The sequence below is a fragment of the Mesoplodon densirostris genome, chromosome 8 (genome assembly GCF_025265405.1).
Source record: "Mesoplodon densirostris isolate mMesDen1 chromosome 8, mMesDen1 primary haplotype, whole genome shotgun sequence".
Taxonomy (NCBI): Eukaryota; Metazoa; Chordata; class Mammalia; order Artiodactyla; family Ziphiidae; genus Mesoplodon; species Mesoplodon densirostris.
In genome coordinates, this window is record NC_082668.1 from 29,744,810 (window position 1) to 29,765,281 (window position 20,472).

Below are 20,472 nucleotides of genomic sequence, written 5' to 3' on the forward strand. Positions count from 1 at the left end.
AGTGGCCATGGCTCACGGGCCTAGCAGCTCCGCGGCATGTGGGATCCTCCCGGACCGGGGCACGAACCCGCGTCCCCTGCATCGGCAGGCGGACTCTCAACCACTGCGCCACCAGGGAAGCCCTGATGCTTTTTCTTGTCTACCAATGGGCATGATCTCTCATTCTTGGAATCCGTGTATCACTTTGTATATGTCCTTGGAACTCAGTGCTTTGTATATTTCCACTGGCAGTTTACCTATTTGTGAACTTGTCTTATTGCCATTATTAGACTGTGACTTACTGTGGGCAGTGCCTGAGCTGGCTTTGTGCCGTTGTGGTGCCTTGCACCTACCTGGGACACAGTAAATATTTATTGACCTGAGTTTTACCAGTGACCATGCTCTATGGGACACTGTTCTCTAACCTCCAATCTCGCATACATCTCAGGCACTGTGAGTGGATTCTATTTTCTGATCTTTAAGATAGATTTTGCCTGCCAGTATGTCCCTGCTGCCTTCTACCATCCCTTCTCACCAGGGAGACTACATGTCCTGGTTTGCTAGGGATAGTCACTATGCCTTTTGTCCCAGCATCATTATGTATAGCTCCTCCTTTCACTCTCAAAGGTGTCCCAGTTTGGATGACAAATTATATGTTTCCTGTACTTCTCACCCTCCTCCTCCAGCTGTCTTTCCTCAGGTCAGCCTAAAGACAAACTACTTTAGGGCTCAGACTTTCTTTATGTGGTAAGCTTAAGTAAACTGCAGAAAGGATTGTACTAATAATTCCATATATAAAATTCCATGTCTAAAAAATTATAAATCAGACAACTAACCTACAGTGTTAGACGTTAGGCTAGTGGTTTTCTTTAGAGTTTTCCAGTGCATGGGATGGGGTACACAGGGGCATTTCTGGGATGCTGGAAATATTCTGTTTCTTCATCCAAGTGTTGGTTATACACCTGTGTTCATTTTGTGAACTCCTTCTTTTCTGTATGTATGTTATACATCCATAAAAAGTTCTCCTAAAGGGAGGGCTAAATTATAATCAGTACAGATGCAAAATTCAACACATCCTTATCAATTAATATGATTATCCTGATTGACGAATTCTTTTTTTTTTTTTTTTTTTTTTGCGGTACGCGGGCCTCTCACTGTTGTGGGCTCTCCCGTTGTGGAGCACAGTCTCTGGACGTGCAGGCTCAGCAGCCATGGCTCACGGGCCCAGCCTCTCCGCGGCATGTGGGATCTTCCCGGACCGGGACACGAGCCCGTGTCCCCTGCATCGGCAGGCGGATTCTCAACCACTGCCCCACCAGGGAAGCCCACGAATTCTTGTTAAGCATGATCAAAGTGCTGCGATGGACAGAGAACCCAAGAAGTCTACTGTTTATCTTCTTGGAAGCATATGCTGTTATTGTTTCATTAAGAAAAAATATATTGTCAATCACCAAATACAGTGGTCTTGTTTGCTATATAATTCTTCCAGTGACTCTCTGACCTAGGTGGCTGTTTTCTCATATTACAGATGAGAAAGCTGTCACAGAGCTGGTAAAAAAAGTAGGCTGAGTTTTCATACAGGCTGAATTTATGCATAGTAGGTTGAAAAATCAGCTGGTTTTTCAGCTGTCTAGATGACAGAAGCAGATTAAATGTATGGCCAACCTTATTGATTGGACAGAAATCAAGTAAGAGAGCTTAAAACAAAACAAAATTAAACTACAACTAGAAAATAAACCATTTCTTAACTTTAAATAGAAAAGACCAGATAGTTGGTAGCTGAATAGAGATTAGGACCGATAGTTTCTGAGTTTCCAGAAAGCATTATAACAATCCAGGTACCTATGAGGGTCTTAGTCTCAAATTGGAAGAATTCTCTGAGGGCTCAATGTGAACCCTGCCTGTGTTTAAGCCCTGTTCTCCTAGCCCAGAACAAGAGGTTTGTCAGCATGGAAGCATCCCAGAGAATCCTTAATGACTGTCTCTGTCTCCTTTTCTTTCTACCCCTCTAAGCATGATCAGGAAATAAATGTCTTCCCTTTTTAGATGTAGCTAACATGGGCAAAAAAAGTGAGTTAGTTTTCACTATTACAGATAATAAATAAATCTTGTGGTGAGATAAATAACATATAATAATGGACTAAAAATTATGGCTGAAAACACATAAAGCTGTATAAAAGCAGAAACTGTCAAAAGTAGAGAAAGTCAGAGAACTATCTGTTCAAACAAAAATAAAGCAGCGAAATCCTGGGGGCCTCATGTACTATACCAAAGTGAGTTTTAGCTACTCATGCTGTGTTAACTCCTGATGAAATGTCATTGAGCTTAAAATAAAATAAGTTTGTAGTCCCAGATAACACTTTACAAGATCAAATAATGTTAGGCCACTATAGCCAGTTATATGAAGAAATAACTCATAGCAATGTACCAATATGTCAAGATTTCTCACAGGAGGCAATATGAAAACTAGCTGGATGGTGTCAGGCTTGTTTAAAAGCTCATTTGCCCCCCTTAGTCACTGTCCTTTCACCTTTACATGTCATATATCCTGGTCTCTTGTCGATGTAGTTGTCAAAAGCACTAGCTTAATAGTGCTAGTCCCTCAACAGAGATATGTTAATGTAAAGATGGCAAAGTTCCCTGCCAAAAGGGAAATGCAAAGAAGTGGAGCCAGCTGAAGTCATGAGATATCAGGTGACAATAAGACTGTGTCATTTCATAGCACATTTCCCTGAGGTACCAATGAACTTTACATAGAGTTTTTTTCTGTTTTATTATTCTGACATCCTGAAAAAAAAAAAGGTTGAGGAAAGACATTTCCATTCTAGAAAGAGAAACTTGGATTCAGAGGAGTAAAATGAATTGTCCTAGATCACTTCAGTTTTCGGGATTTCCTGGTTTCCGTAAACAACTGCCAATCTGCCTGCACCTCTCACACACATGACAATCACACACCTCTCTCCACAACTCCATAGAAATCTTTGTATTCAGAGGAGCAGATTTAATGTCTGGGATGGGAGAGAGGGTGTGTGAGGTGAATGAGAAAGTCCATGGCTTCCTGTCTCCTGAAGTGATCACAATGTGTATCATCCACAAAACCCCATCCTGGTTCAGTGCAACAAATGTTTCTTTAATTAAACTCAGCCTGTATGGGCTTCTCTTCCACCTCCTGATATTGCCCATCTACAAAATCCAGTGAACACCCCCAAGTCAAAGGAGGCTGTCCAACGAGAAGACTACACACTTTCCAGGTTTCAAGTCACAAGACCGAGTTCCGCTTATAGCTCTGCCCACTCACTAAAGAGAATACCCAGTGTCTGTCTTCTGTCAAGTGGTCAAATTCAGTAAATTCTTTTGGCTTCTTATTTCTTATCTAAATGGTATTTATGATAATTTAATGGGCTAACTAATTTTATTTATTTTTATTTTTTAAATAAATTTATTTATTTATCTATCTAGGCTGCATTGGGTCTTCGTTGCTGGACGCGGGCTTTCTCTAGTTGCGGCGAGTGGGGGCTACTCTTCGTTGCAGTGCGCGGGCTTCTCATTGTTGTGGCTTCTCTTGTTGCAGAGCACGGGCCGTAGGCACACAGGCTTCAGTAGTTGTGGCACTCAGGCTCAGCGGCCATGGCTCACGGGCCCAGTTGCTCCACGGCATGTGGGATCCTCCCAGACCAGGGCTCGAACCCGTGTCCCCCGTGCTGTCAGGCGGACTCCCAGACACTGCACCACCAGGGAGGTCCCCTAACTAATTTTAAATGGTCTGACACAGGAGTTGTCAAAGTACAGTCTGCTTGCTACCTATTTACGGAAATAAAGTTTTATCGGAACACAGTCACGCTCATTCATTTAAGGCTCTTACATGCTTATTGTCTATGGCTACTCTTTTGTTACAATATCAGAGTTGAGTAGTTGCCACACGTAATAGGCACTCACCGTATATTAGTTGCCTATTCCTTTTTGTTTTTTATGTTGGTTCTTACTCTTAAATAAGTGCTCCTCATTGGTCACTCTGTGATCATCCTCTTCCTCCCTGGAAACGGATTGACTACGATTGACTACACTGCCTTTGAACTGTTATTTCCTGGAGAGTTTCAACTTTACTTTGGGGACTTCTACATCTTTGTAATAATAGGAAATTCATCTGGAGTAGGTAGGGGTTGACAGTCCTAGAAAACAGGAGAGAATAGAAACATTGCAGCTCCCTGCTTCTGTGGGCTCAGTGAGGAGACACCTCAGATGCTGGTTCAGGCTCATGTCTCTATTTTTTTGGCCAAGGTTTCTATAATTTGATTTTTAGTATTGAAATCTTCAAACAACTACAGGTTGTTATTTGTTTATCTTTAGCAGGGGCATATGGTGTAAGGGGCAAATCTAAATATTTTTTTTCTCTAAATTTCAGTATCACTAAAAAAAAAGTCCATTCTCCATTATTTTGTGAGAACAGCATAGTAAAAGGAGGTGTGCTTTGGGAGGTCAGAAAATCTGGGCTCAAGTCCACATTCATCTTCATTTTATTATGTTGGGCAAGTCTCCTAATTTCTGAGTATCAGTTGCTTCATAAAGAAAATAGGCATAATAATTGTTTCACTGCATGGTTTTGAAGCATAAAAGATAATGCAAGTAGAAAGCTTTGTAAACTACAGAGCCATCTATAAATGTGACATTAAGTGTAACAGGATCTGTTCCAGGGTGTTTGATCACTTTCCTTTGGTTTATATTTTTACATTTATATCAAACTCACAGTTTTAATTACTGATGTTTTACACCTATGTTCTGATATCTGACAAGATCGATCCCTAAGAATATATTTTGCTAACTTTTCCTCTTTAGAGTTTTGGGCCCTTGTTATAAGATAAGCACCAAGCTTGGCAATTAGTCCACACTAATTCTAATGACTTCCCAGAAAAGTCCTGTTGTATTTTTGGATAGAATTATTTTAATAAGTTTGAGAAGCCTTGACATCTTTATGTTGAATTTTTCCACCTAATAAAAATGTATTTCTTCCTATTAATTATTAAAATTATATCTCTCAATCAAGGTTTTAAAAGTTTTAATACATTTCTCATTGAGTTGGTAGGTCTTTTATATTTGTTGCTCTTAGAATAGCTTTCCTTTTCCATTATATGGTCTATTTAGTTATTGTCAGTATATAGGAGTACTATTGCTTTTTAGGTAGTTATCTTATTCCAAGCCACTTTATAACTCTTTATTAATTAAGAAAGCTTTTAGCTAATTCATTTGGTTTTTCCAGATATATGCTTATGTGATTTTCAAGTACTTTAGTATCTTAGTTCACAAAATTGATTCTTTTTGTTTCATGACTTATTGCCTTAGCCAGAGAATCTAAAGTGATTATAATATTAAAGGACATCTTTGTGTTTGTTTCTGATTTTGAATATTTCCAATGTTTACAAATTAAATATACTCTTTATTTATTTTAAGCCAAGAGCACCTTTATCACATTTAAGGGGCATCCTAATTCTATTTGAATGTTTACTTCATAATTAGGGGAATGTGTTGATTTTATCAAATGTGGTATCTATGAAATGATCACATAGGTTAATTATTGTTGAATCAGTGAATACTCAGTGGATTCTTTTTTTTCTTGGAAATCAATCTCTGTGATCAGGTGACTGGCTCTGCTAACAAGGACAAATGTGCAAATGGTGCCTTTATGAGTTTGAACATATCAGGACCAAACTCAATACACAAGAAAGTGGGCCAATGCAGAAGCACGTGTTATGGGAGAGAATCCCCCTGAGTTTCTCTCCTTGGGCACATTCTCTAAAGTTGGTAGCTTTGGACAGTTTTTAAAGATAATGACTGCTGACATCACAGTTGTTAACACTATGAAGAGAACACATTAGAGGGGGCACCATGGAATACAGTGGAGAAGTTGAGGACATGCCATCTCAATACATGATGCTTTGGCATGTTAAGTACTTTGCGTTAAAGGTGCTTGAAAAACAGCAGAGGCAATAAGGGCACTCTGAGGTACCAGGAGAAAGAAACATTCTTATCACCAGAGATGGGGAGTTGAAGCTGAGAAAAATTTGTACAACGGACCTTGTTAGAGTAGTTCATCCTCCTTTTGTTCACCCCTTATGTTTTAGCTACTTTTCCACAACTGCTACTCTTTGTTCAACCTAGTATAGATGCACATAGGTCTAGTCCCTTCTTTGGGTCTTCATTTTTCTTGTGAGGATCCCCATTTACATGTAAATAAAATGTGTATACTTTTCTCCTGTTAATCTATCTTTTGTCAGTCCCAGCTGGAGATTGCAGGAGGGTAGAGGAAATTTTACTTTCCCTACAATGGGAATGAAAATCAGTGGCCTGCTCATGAAATGTGAAGTTCAAAGGTTGTCCAAGATGGTGCCTTTGTGTGTGTGCCTCTCTTTCCAGCCAAAGGTGCAGGCTCCGCTCCCTCAGCCAAGCCAACAGGTCCCTCAGTTACATCCCCCTAACCCCCATGCTAGCTCATACTTGGCCAGCTCAGGCCTCTGGGCTTAAGACTGAGAGTAGAATTTCAGTGCCATGAGCCTTGCATTTTAAATGCCAAGCCTAAAAATATCCTCCAAAACGTAGACAAATGAACTACTAACATCAGTGTCTATACCAGGTTCTTGCTGGCACTCTGGCCGCTTGTGTGACCTTTCAACACAGCGTTTGAAAAAATGATCAGCGCTTTCCTCTTCCCCTGGCAGCTCAGAATAGCTGTTTCCTTTCCTATAAACAAGTCATATCTCTGGGAATTTCTAAAGCCGAATATTGTCTGCTTAGAAGTCGTGACTCACACTCTTTCCTGGCAGTCCTGAGAAATTCATGAATGCCTCTTGAGGAAAGGATCCCAGACAATAAGAGTGGTCACAGAAAGCCTCAGATTCCTTCATGTCAAACCCAGGAAGCTGAGCGACAACGGAAAATACCAGCAAGAATCCCTGACCACGGCATCCCCCTCTTCTTGGCTGAGCTGTCAGAGCAGGAAGGGGAAACCCGCCTAGAAACTTGTCCCAGTCTGTCTTTAGGTCATCACCCAGCCAGCCCCCTCAGTTTGGGAATTTACCTAGCTCAGCTTCCTCTTGATTCTGATTCGGCAGAAGTTCTCTGAGGGGTGACTCCCTGGGGAAATTACCAGGAGGTCACACACCCCGGGTGGTGGGTGGTGGAGCTTCCTAACTACTTTTAGCAGGAACTCTGTGGCCAAAAAAAAAAAAAAATCTTTCTGCACATCCTCTTCCCAATACTTTCTCCCCTCCCCCGCTCCTGGTCATGTCTCTCCATTGTTTTGTCCCTCCTTGGTGCCACATCTTTTTCCTCAGGCTTGTTAAATTGTCAAGAAACAAAGGGAAAAAATGTTTATTTGGCTTCTCTCAACAGCATAAAAGTCGCTGTGTGTTAGTGTGTGTGTGTGTGTGTGCGCGCGCACGCACGTCTGTGTGTGTGCCACATATGTAAACAATAACGCAAGGACCTTTGTTGAAGAGGCTGCATGAGAAAAACTGAAAAAGCTCTGGATACACAGGGCATTGTTGTAGATCCACCCATTTCTTGGTTTCATACTAATGAAGAGACAAAGGATTCATCTGCTTATGGCCCAGCAAATGCCCTGTGGTGGAAGGTTTAATCCCAGCTGGCCCACAGCGCGGCCTGAAATCAGTCTCACTATAACCAGAACATTGAAAATCTGAAACATATCATATCATATCTCACGATGTGATCTGTGAGATAATAATGCTTACCATACATAAAATGTGACATAAGTGTCCAGTATGGTGGTAGGTACTTCACATGTATTTTCTCAATTGCTACAACCTAATAGTTTTTACTATTTCACAGATAAGGAAGCAGTACTGGAGAAGTTTAATTAGTCATTCAAGATTTTTTGAAAAAGTCATGGCAAGGCTGAAACTTAGGCCCATATCTATTGGAAACCAGAGTCTGGTTCTTAGTCAATGTGCCAGAGAGATACCCTGAGAGACTAAGATGGGATGGGAAAGGAGAGAGAGAGAGAGAGAAAGAGAAAGAGAAGACAAGCATGTGTGTGTGTGTGTGTGTGTGTGTGTGTGAGATACTGTGATTTATAATAAGAAATATATATTTATAATAAATATATTTATATTTATATATAATAAATATTTATATATAATAAATATATATTTGTTCTTCATCCCAGTTTCTTGCACAGAGCTCCTAAAACCCTTAGAATTTTCTAATCAATGAGAATGATTAAGGTATCTTTTGTTATATTAGTGAGGTGACTTTTGAACCACACCTAAGGATAGGGGCTGGTTGCCAGTGGAATCAACTGTGTGATCAGAGGGTTAGAACTTTCAGTCCCCCCACCCCCTACTCCCCACCTCCACGGGGCGAGAGGGACTAGAGATTGAGTTCAATCACCAGTGGCTAAAGATTTAATCAATCATGTCTGTGTAACAGGGGGTAGTCGGGGATCAGAGAGCTTCTGGGTTGGTGAACCCATGGAGATTCAGGGAGGGTGGTGGCTGGGAGAAGGCATGGAGGCTCCGTACCCTTTCCCCATATCTTGCCCTCTGCATCTCTTCCATCTGGCTGTTCCTGCGTTATATCCTTTTATAACAAACTGATAATCTAAGTAAGTAAAATGTTCCTCTGAGCTCTCTGAGCCACTCTAACAAATTCATCAGACCCAAGGAGGAGGTTATTGGAACCTCCAATCTAGAGCATGTCAGTCAGAAGCACAGGTGACAACTTGGACTTCTGATTGGTGTCTGAAGTTGAGGGATGGGGGGAAGACTTGTAGGGCTGAGCTGTTAACCTGTGAGATGTGACACTATCTCCCAGTACATAGGGTCAGAATTGAGTTGAATTGTAGGATGACCAGCTGGTGTCAGAGAATTGCTGATTGGTGTGGGAAAAACCTCCACACATTGGAATTGGTGACAAGAATTATAGTGATTGTTACACTAATATGATTTACTAATTTCATTTCTTCCTCAGTTCTTTAGGGTGAACAGCTTATCCAGGACCTTTGTTATCCCATCTGGAGAGAGTAATTAAGACCTCAGACACCCTCCATAGCTGAAGAAACATGGTTTCCAGGGACATCAATTCAAATGAAAAATCTAGGACAACCCCTCTCCTACTCCCACTTTCTCAGAAGCAAAATAGAGACCTGGGGACCTCGTCTGTACAGTAGCCACTGCCCGGGTATGAGCATCTGTTGCTGTCTCTGAAGGGTCCTTCCTTGGCTCCCCTCCCCCAAATGTTCTTACTGTTATTTTAAAGTCCTAAATTTGGCTTGACCTAGGCTGGGGAAAGTTATCTTTCTTTTTCACTTCTCCTTCAGGTGAAAAACGAGGCTGACATATTTATGGATTTTTGTTACTTCTTTAATAAATGGCTCCCTGGGATGCGATTCTAGGAAAATGGCCCTTTAAGGAATAATGTCTCAGAAGGTGGTGACTGGGCAGAATTAGCCATTGTGGTAAGAGGTACTCCACACTTGGCATTTCCAGGAGACTGGCGGAGGTCAGAAATGCTCCTGTTGATTCTGTCCACAGAAGTGTACATGTGTTGGTAAAATGCCTTTCACGGACATTTATAGGACTTTAGGATGAAGAGAGAGATGCTTTTCCTCTCCACTGTCTGTCGTTTCAGATGGAAGAAGTAGGGCTGAGACGTGCCAGAGAACTTGTCATACTTCCTTGAAGAATCTGAAATACTTTTCTGAAGAACAATTCCCCCCAGTCTTTTCAATGACACTCTGTTTCTCTTGAGGGAACAGGAAATAATGACACTGAGTATTTCATAGGGCGCTGGAAGGAGAAGGAGTCTTCCTGATGTAGTTGTATAATTTCCTCATTTTTTTTTTTTTTTTTTTTTTTTTTTTTGCGGTAGGTATGCGGGCCTCTCCCGTTGCGGAGCACAGGCTCCGGACGCGCAGGCTCAGCGGCCATGGCTCATGGGCCCAGCCGCTCCGTGGCATGTGGGATCTTCGCGGACCGGGGCACGAACCTGTGTCCCCTGCATCGGCAGGCGGACTCTCAACCACTGCGCCACCAGGGAAGCCCTAATTTCCTCATTTTTAAAGATGAGGAAACTGAGGCCCAGGGCAGTAAAGGAAGTCACCCTTGATCTCACAGTGAGTTTGCATGTGTGAATCAGGCCAAAGCTCAGTTTCCCTTTTTGGTGCCCTATAATTACCAGCGAATAATCTCAAGAACACATGTTACAAATCCTGGAACCCAAGGCCTCAGCCCCTCCTTTTCCCTTTTTTGCTCGTTGCTCACTGTGCTTTGTTCAGTAATGGCCCTGATGTAGCCAGTTCACCAGGTGGCCCATGGACTCCTCAGAGAGCATTAGTCTTGGGCTCTTGCGTCAAGGGCCCTGATTCGTTTCTAGCCATGATTGCATCAGGGTGCATGTGTGTCTCTGTGTGAGAGATGTGAGTATTTCTCCAGTCACATGTGAGAGTTTTTCTCAGCTACCCACCCCCATCACACTCTATCAGCTATGGCTAAAGAATAAAGCCAAGAAGGAGGCAGCCACTTGGGATTTCATACAGACTAGAGGTCTGGTCCTCTTAAAGATTATAAATGCTGCCATAGGAAACATTAAGAATTAAAATCATGATTTTATTGGGCGTTTCCTTTGTGATCCTTACTAGCATTTTGAGTCAGTGAAAAAAGTGAGGCTGGTGTTTTGATTGGCTTCTTGCAAAAGTGGTTGGGCAGGTACTCAGGCTTTTTGGGGAAGTGTATGGACGTCTTCAGATAAAAGGTTTTATATGAGGGAAAGGTTATTGCTATTATTTTGAACTTTCAGAGTGGTTTCGTTTTTGCATATTTATGATGTTAATATAACTTTAATAGAAGGCTTAATGTGCAAGTTGCTAAGCACATTGCCCAATGGAAAAAAAAATAATGATACAACTACTGCAATGATAAGGCAGTTTTCACCTACACTTAATTATCTCTCTTTCTGAAGTAGAAAGACTTGATGAAATCTTAAAAGTATGCTGGAAAAGTTTCTAGAATGAAATAGTTTAATTTTAAGATTTATGTTTTAGGTAAAGACTAAATAGTATTCTCTCCATTTGAAAAAACAAAAAAAGGTGAAAGTTAAAAGTTTCATAATTATGTGATATCTGTTACTATCAGAGAAATTGGATGTTGAAATGGACAAGCAAGACTGAAAACTGAAGTGGATATATTCTTAAAAACTGTGTGAAAGGGCCTCCCTGGTGGCGCAAGTGGTTGAGAGTCCGCCTGCCGATGCAGGGGATACGGGTTCGTGCCCCGGTCTGGGAGGATCCCATATGCCGCGGAGCGGCTGGGCCCGTGGGCCATGGCCGCTGAGCCTGCGCGTCCGGAGCCTGTGCTCCGCAACGGGGGAGGCCACAACGGTGAGAGGCCCGCATACCGCAAAAAAAAAAAAAAAAAAAAAAAAAAAACTGTGTGAAAGAGGCAGGGGGTGTGGGGTTCTTTAATGAAATAAATCTGATGTTGACCTAAACCTATTTTAGCACTAGGCTTTGGTGTAGACTATGCATAACTTGAGTAGGAAAGTTTGGGCACAATTCTTTCTTAAATAGTTGAAACTGTGGCTTTGGGCTTGTAGATCATGTTTTATTAATTTTCAAGAAACTGGATGCTGTCCACTGTGTCTGTGGATGGAACTTTTATTGCAGAAACTGTTTACTGTTATGTAAGTCTGTTTCATACAACCACGTGAGTTGGCTCTGCTACATATTTACAATCTCTAGCTTTTGCTGGGTCCTCACTGCAGCCATAATCCTATGCCTCCTTTCCCCAAGAAAATATTTAAATTTTTCACTGTTCTCATTCTGAACAACCCAGCTCATGACATTACCTCCTAATTCACAGAAAACGTACATCCGACCCAGCAAGAACTCTCTCAACTTCTTTCTTCTCTCATGTAGAAACAGTGACATCCACACCCCTCCTTCCCTTCCAAGTCCCCCTTTGTTCAGACCTAGCCCCTCTACATGAGTTCTGGGTTGGTCACTTCCACCCCCCATCTTTTCAGGGAGCTCAGTTAATCACTCTTCCCTCTACTAGGTGCTTTCAATCACTCTTTTTCTATTGGTTTCTTGTTCTCAGCACATAAATATGCTCAATTTTTCCCCATCTTAAAAAATATATATACGACTTTCCCTTAACCCAAGGTGTCCTAGCTATCGTAAGTCTCCTTTCCATATACAGTCATAAGAGTAGCTTATACTTATTCCTTCTACTTCCTCACGTTTCACTTATTACTCAGCTAGGCTCAGCCTTACTTCCATCCCCACCGCTCCCCTTGAAATGCTCTCACCAAGATCATTTAGCATCTCCTAAACTCCAAATCCAGTAGACCTTTTGTTAGGCCTCTGCTTATTCGGCTTTCTGTGGTAGCTGCTTAGGGTAAAATCTTCCATGTGATCTTTGACTCACTCTCTCACATCCCACATCTGATCTAACAGCTCTACTTTCAAAATCTATCTAGAATTCAACACTTCTCACTATCCCATTGCCACCTGGTCCAAGTTAGGATCACTTTTTGCCTGCATTATTGCAATGGTTTCTTAACTGGTCTCCTAGCTCCTGCCCTCACCCTTCTACACCCTGTTATCATCCTGCAGCCAAAGAGTTTAAATGCTTAAACTAGGCTACGCTGTTTCTCTCCTCCTCACTCTCCGATGACTGCCATCTCGCTCTGGGTAACGAAGTTCTCAGTAGAGGCCGCAAGGCCCCACAGGGTTCTCCCCCTATTCCTGTCTGTTTCCATCTCCTACCACTGCTCTTGCCTCCCAGAGCTAGGCCTAGCATGAAGCTCTCAGAAAGCGCCTGGGGTGCAAAACTGAACAAGGACCCCACTCTCAGGGTCTTGAAACACTATTGACAATTCTTAAAATCCCTCTTCTTAAAACTCTTCTTTCCTTGCCTATGTTGCCCAGTTTTCCTTCGATTTCTTCAACTTTCTACTTAATTCCACCCCACTCCCATCGAAGCAGCATGGTATACTCATGGGATGGTCAGGTTTTCGCTGTGCAAATATGGAGTTAGACTGCTTGAGTTCAGTTTCTAGAGCCATGTGACAATAGACAGTTATACTTTCTAAGCCTCAGTTTCCTCATTTGGAAAATTTAAATAATAATGTCTACCCTGCCGTGTTGTTGTCTGATTAAGTAAGTCATGTAGACATTTAGCATGATGCCTGGCATAAAGCAAGTGCTCAATAAATATTCATTATTATAATAATAACAACTGATATTATTACTTCTGTTTGCATCCCCTTAACCTCCCTGTCCTCTCTGGTAAACCAATTGAGTTTTTCCAGAACTGCTGCAAAATAATTCCTGATACAAATCAAGTGATTTTGTTTCTAAAGGCAAAGAAGAGAATGACATAGTTCACATTTCCTTTCTTGCAGGAAAAATGTTACGGGTCATACTTTTGCTAAGAAGCTTGAAGAACAACGTTAATTAAAACATTATTCCTAGAAAGAAAGAGGAACAGAACATTAGCAAAATTCCCTTATCAAATCACATGTTGAAGTTATACAATACCAATGACATACAAGATGGAAGAGAAATTATAATCACATGTGTGGGGACCAGCAGAGATTTTTTACCTGATATACCAGTGGGCTGAATCTTGGCATATGAATGGTATATACATAAATAGGTGAAGTGTTTGATGACTTTAAGTTACATTTTTCTAAAACTCCAGGCTACTGGGGGAGAATTTGTTTAGCTAACAATGATTTTTGTAAGTCTTCCTATGAGATGCAGCATTAAGATTTATACTGATGGAGCACTAGCTATGGGCTCAGCAAGGAATTAGGTGTGTTCCTTTTGCCTGGGATAGTCTGTCTGCAGATTCTCTCTCTTTATTATTATTTTTTTTTATGGTACACGGGCCTCTCACTGCTGTGGCCTCTCCCGCTGCAGAGCACAGGCTCCGGACGTGCAGGCTCAGTGGCCATAGCTCACGGGCCCAGCCGCTCCGCGGCATGTGGGATCTTCCCGGACCGGGGCACGAACCCATGTCCCCTGCATCGGCAGGCGGACTCTCAACCACTGCGCCACCAGGGAAGCCCCAGATTCTCTCTTGACTGTCTCCTTCTTGCCACTTAGGTGCCAGCACCTTAATCTCCAAGAGTCAGAACCCCTCACAGTCCTTCTCCATCTCATTATCCTGTTGTATTTTTGACTGACAGCCGGCAGTCAGAGAAGGGAGTGTGGTCATCTTTCTGCTTCCTTTCTACTCTTACTTCGCCATAGTTCTAAACTTGCTTTCTGACTCCTCAAGTGTTGAAGTTCAAGGCAGGACTTAGTAAATGTTCAATGTTTTCTCTTTCTCTTCTGGACACTTCCCTGGATTCTTTGGAGATACTGCTTGTGGTCTTATAACCTGGAGTTCCCTTAACATAAGTGAATGTATTTCTATTGTGGCAGTGTATGGGAACCCTCAACCTGGCCTCATTGCCTAGCTATAACAATGAAAAAATCCCAAGCCAGTCTCCTTTTCCTGCTCTCTCAACACATTTTCAGACAAGCTTTGGAAGCCTGCCTTGCTGCCCTCAGATAGCCTCATTATATAAGTAATGAACCTTTTCGTACCCCTTTGGTGTGGTGTCATTAGTCTTGACATTGGAACCAAATTTTGGGTGAGGGAGTCCATCTTGCAAGCGACCACAAAAACTGGTGCAGCAAGCTGGGTGACCACATTATTTATTTTGCTTGATATTAGTATAGCCATTCTAGCTCTCTTATGGTTTCTGTTTGCATAATACATCTTTTTCCATCCTTTTACTTTCAATTTATTTGTATCTTTCAATATAAATTATGTCTCCTATAAGTAGCAGAAAGTTGGATCTTGTTTTTGTTCTTTAAATCCAATCTGATAATCTCTTCCTTTTGATTAGATTGTTTAGTTCATTCACATTTAACGTTATCATTGATATAGTTGGACTTAATCTGACATTCTGATTTTTTGGTTCTCTGTGTCTCATGTCTTTTTTCTTGTTGTTTTTCTTCTATGTCTCCTTTACTACTTTCTTTTTTTTAAAAATGGACTTTAGTTTTTAGAATACTTACAGATTTATAGAAAAATTTAGAAGATAGAAGAGTTCCTACATATGCCACCCCTAATTTTCCCTATTATTAACTTCTTACATTAGTATGGTACATTTGCCACAATTAAAGAATCAGTATTGATATACTAATTAAATTCCATAGTTCATTCAGACTGTCTTAGTTTTTTAAAATTGTGATAACATATATATATATAACTTAAAAGTTACCATTTTAGCCATTTAAAAATGTACAGTTCAGTGGCATTTAGTACTTTCACATTATTGTGCACCCATCACCACCATCCATCTTTTCATCTTCCCACACTGAATCTCTGTACTTATTAAACACTAACTCCCCAGCCTCCACTCTGCTCAGCCTCTGACAACCACCATTCTGTTTTCTATTGCTATGAATTTGACTAACTAGCTACCTCATGTAAGGGGAATCATACAATATTTGTCCTTTTGTGTCTGGCTTATTTCACTTAGCATCATGTCTTCAAAGTTCATCAATGCCAAAATTTCCTTCCTTTATAAGACTGAATAATATTTCATTGTATATACATACCGCAGTGTATTTATTCATCTATTGATGACCAGTTGGATTGTTTCTACATTTTAGCTATTGGGAGTAATGCTGCTATAAACATGGGTACACAAATATCTGTTTGAGTCTCTGCTTTTGATTCTTTTGGGTACATATCTCAGATTTCCTTAGTTTTCACTTAATTTTTTTTCCTTCTATGATCCCATCCATGATACAACATTATATTTGGTTTTTGTATCTCCTTAGGTTCCTCTTGGCAGTGACAGCTCTCAGATTTTCCTTATTTTTGATGATCTTGATAGCTTTGAAGAACACTGGTCAAGTATATTGTAGGATGCTCCTCTACTGGAATTTGTCTAGTGTGTTTCTCATGATTAAACTGGCATTATAGGGTATGGAGAGGAGAACCATAGAGGTCAAGTGCCATATTCATTATATCATACCAAGGATACATACTATCAGCATGACTTATCATTGTTGATAATTGACCTTGACCAGTTGGCTGAGATAATGTTTCTCAGGTTTCTCCACCACCTCTATTACTCTCACCCACCCCTATTGTCCATACTGACTCTTTGGAAGGAAGTTACTGTGAGCAGTCTACACTTAAGGAGTGCGGAGTTATGGTTCCCTCATTAAGGATGGAATATCTACATAAATTATTTGAAATTCTCCTGCCAGGAGATTTTTCTCTTCTCCCCATTTATTTATTTATTCAATCATTTTCTATGTCAGTGTGGACACATGGATATTTATTTTATACTGTGGGCTATAATCCAATGTTATTTTATTTATTTATTTTGCTCAAATTGTTCCAACCTTGGCCGTTGGGAGGTCTTTCAGTTGGCTCCTATATCCCTTTGGCATATCTCTATTAACATATGGTTTTAACTAATTTATTTTTTAGCATTTCCTTATTTTCTGTCATTGCAAGATGCTCTGGGTTCATCTTGTATATTTCTTGCACCTGTCCTAGAATCAGTCATTTCTCTAAGAAAATCCTGTTTCTCTAATAAAGAGAATGGTATTAGAAACCAAAATCTGGATGCTAGGTGTGCCCGTTACTACTGTTTTGCATGTCTCACAATTTTTTTGAAAGTGGACAGTTTGGTAGTATAACAACTCTAGATACTGATACCCTCCCTTACTCCCCAGGAGTGGTGGTGGTTGTTGTTGGCTTTGTCAGTTGTTTATTTATTTAGTGACTTGGCTGAACTAATCCTGTGACATCTATTTCCCCCCTAGTGTGCAGCCCAGTTACCAATGCTTACATTTTTCCCCCTTGATTTTGTCTTTTAGCCTGGCTACCTAAGGATCATCCCTGGGTCTGTATTGGCATAAGCTACTTATTGGTCAAAGGTTGTACTTAGCCCCCTTAGCCAGTTAGATTTTTGCGCGCTCTCTCTCTATTTTTTTATTGCAGTATAATTGCTTTACAATGGTGTGTTAGTTTCTGCTGTACACTGCAGTGAATCAGCTATATGTATACATATATCCCCTCCCTCTTGGACCTCCCTCCACCCCAAGCCCACCCATCTAGGTCATCACAGAGCACCGAGCTGAGCTCCCTGTGCTATCCAGCAGGTTCCCACTAGCTATCTATTTTATACATGGTAGTGTATTTATGTCAAACCTAATCTCCCAATTCCTCCCACCCTCCCCTTCCCCACTGTGTCCACACGTCTGTTCTCTACATCTGCATTTCTATTCCTGCCCTTCAAATACGTTCATCTGTACCATTTTGTGTGTATGGCCTCGAGGTTGCTATTACAGTTGAGGGAATTTGTGTTTATTGCCCCATGTTCAGCCAAGGGCTTGTAGCTTGGAGGTTCTTTCTCTGATTGTTCCCAAGAGGGCTCAGCCTTGGGCATGCCCATAATCTGCCAGTTTGTCAGGGGTGAGTGTAATTTTAGTTTTAAACCTAGGAGTCACTCTGGATCAGAATACCTATTGTTCATGGTTTGGTCAACGGTAGTGTTTAAGCCCCTTGTGCCAGCAAGGCTTCCATCCTGGGATGACTGATCCCGGGAGGGCTTTTCCTGGCTGCTCTTTTCCCAGTTCTCTCTATTAAACTTCTGGCTGCACTGCTGTTTTGCTTGTCTCCTGGAGCTATCATTCTCCTCTTAATTACTGTCTACCAAGATCTCCAGTGTTTTCAAAAACACCCTTACGCATGGAGTTCTCTACTCTCTGTTCCAAACAGTCAGCCCCCCTCAGGCAGAGCTTCAGAACTCTTCATCCTTTGGGTCTGCCTCATCCCCTGGGTAGAACCCCCATGCCACTGCACCAGAGCTATACTCCAGTTCTATAAGAGAGCACTGCTTGGGGGGCCAGTGCCAGCCCCTGGCCTTCTCAGCTTGCCCTACCCCAAAGGGAACCTCTATGATGGAGCTGGGCAAGGGTGATCAGGGCCCCTGAACTTTCAGTGGGCTACAACTGGTGCAGGACTTGGGAAGGGAGCCGCATCCCCTAGATCATTCCTTCTAGGAACAGAGCTTCTGTAACGCTAGGTTGGGGTGGGGTGGGGGAATGAGAAATATTACTGGTAACATGCCACTCTTGGGGTGAAATCATAGCCTAGATTGTGCACTTCAGGAAGGGGAGGCCCCTATCTTCCTAGCTGCATATGCCCAGGGTATGGGATTTAAAGGAGCAGGTCATGGCTGACATGCCTTGGATGCTTGTTGTTCTTATGAAATTTAGTAGATTATCTTGAATGAATATTTCTCCTTTTGCTCTATGCCCTTAAGATAATTTCCAGGGACTTTTAAAAAAATTTATTTTTACCTCTTTATTGGAGTATAATTGCTTTACAATGGTGTGATAGTTTCTGCTTTATAACAAAGTGAATCAGATATACATATACATATGTTCCCATCTCTTTTCCCTCTTGCGTCTCCCTCCCTCCCTCCCTCCCTATCCCACCCCTCTAGGTGGTCACAAAGCACCGAGCTTATCTCCCTGTGCTATGCGGCTGCTTCCCACTAGCTATCTATTTTAGGTTTCGTAGTGTATAAATGTCCATGCCACTCTCTCGCTTTGTCACAGCTTCCCCTTCCCCTTCCGCATATCCTCAAGTCCATTCTCTAGTAGGTCTGTGTCTTTATCCCTGTCTTACCCCTAGGTTCTTCATGACATTTTCTTTTCCTTCTTAAATTCCATATATATGTGTTAGCATATGGTATTTGCCTTCTCTTTCTGACTTACTTCACCCTGTATGACAGACTCCTGGTCCATCCACCTCATTACAAATAGCTCAACTTTGTTTCTTTTTATGACTGAGTAATATTTCATTGTATATATGTGCCACATCTTCTTTATCCATTCATCCGATGATGGACACTTAGGTTGTTTCCATCTCCTGGCTATTGTAAATAGAGCTGCAATGAACATTTTGGTACATGACTCTTTTTTTTTTTTTTTTTTTCCAGTACCCGGGCCTCTCACTGCTGTGGCCTCTCCCGTTGCGGAGCACAGGCTCCGGACGCATAGCCTCAGCGGCCATGGCTCACGGGCCCAGCCGCTCCGCGGCATGTGGGATCTTCCCGGACCGGGGCACGAACCCGTGTCCCCTGCATCGGCAGGCGGACTCCCAACTACGGCGCCACCAGGGAAGCCCTACATGACTCTTTTTGAATTATGGTTTTTTCAGGGTATATGCCCATTGGTGGGATTGCTGCGTCATATGGTAGTTCTATTTGTACTTTTTTAAGGAACCTCCATACTGTTCTCCACAGTGGCTGTACCAATTCACATTCCCACCAGCAGTGCAAGAGTGTTCCCTTTTCTCCACACCCTCTCCAGCATTTATTTCTAGATTTTTGATGATGGCCATTCTGACTGGTGTGAGATGATATCTCATTGTAGTTTTGATTTGCATTTCTCTAATGATTAATGATGCTGAGCATTCTTTCATGTGTTTGCTGGCAGTCTGTATATCTTCTTTGGAGAAATGTCTATTTAGGTCTTCTGCCCATTTTTGGACTGGGTTGTTTGTTTTTTTGTTATTGAACTGCATGAGCTGCTTGTAAATTTTGGAGATTAATTCTTTGTCAGCTGCTTCATTTGCAAATATTTTCTCCCATTCTGAGGGTTGTCTTTTGGTCTTGTTTATGGTTTCCTTTGCTGTGCAAAATCTTTGAAGTTTCATTAGGTCCCATTTGTTTATCTTTGTTTTTATTTCCATTTCTCTAGGAAGTGGGTCCAAAAGGATCTTGCTGTGATTTATGTCATAGAGTGTTCTGCCTATGTTTTCCTCTAAGAGTTTGATAGTGTCTGGCCTTACATTTAGGTCTTTAATCCATTTTGAGCTTATTTTTGTGTATGGTATTACGGAGTCATCTAATCTCATACTTTTACATGTCCCTGTCCAGTTTTCCCAGCACCACTTATTGAAGAGGCTGTCCTTTCTCCACTGTACATTCCTGCCTCCTTTATCAAAGATAAGGTGACCATATGTCCGTGGGTTTAACTCTGGGCTTTCTATCCTGTTCCATTGATCTATCTTTCTGTTTTTGTGCCAGTACCATACTGTCTTGATTACTGTAGCTTTGTAGTATAGTCTGAAGTCAGGGAGCCTGATTCCTCCAGCTCCATTTTTCATTCTCAAGATTGCTTTGGCTATTTGGGGGCTTTTGTGTTTCCATACAAATTGTGAAATTTTTTGTTCTAGTTCTGTGAAAAATGCCAGTGGTAGTTTGATAGGGGTTGCACTGAATCTGTAGATTGCTTTGGGTAGTAGAGTCATTTTCACAATGTTGGTTCTTCCAATCCAAGAGCATGGTATATCTCTCCATCTATTTGTATCATCTTTAATTTCTTTCATCAGTGTCATAATTTTCTGCATACAGGTCTTTTGTCTCCTTAGGTAGGTTTATTCCTAG

At 41.5% G+C, this 20,472-nt stretch overlaps 1 protein-coding gene across 20 annotated transcripts in view; it reads left to right on the forward strand.

Annotated features, from left to right (window-relative positions):
• The window catches only part of LOC132495108 (uncharacterized), a 310,462-nt gene that overhangs the window by 173,111 nt on the left and 116,879 nt on the right, over positions 1 to 20,472 (forward strand). For 7 of the 20 annotated variants that reach the window (XM_060106724.1, XM_060106725.1, XM_060106726.1 and 4 more), the window contains one exon: positions 8,962 to 9,171. The exons of the other annotated variants lie outside the window; for them this stretch is intronic. In XM_060106724.1, coding sequence (XP_059962707.1) covers positions 9,078 to 9,171 — 94 coding nt within the window. In that variant the 5' untranslated portion in view covers positions 8,962 to 9,077. The remainder of the gene's footprint in view (positions 1 to 8,961; positions 9,172 to 20,472) is intronic. 20 annotated transcript variants of the gene reach the window in all.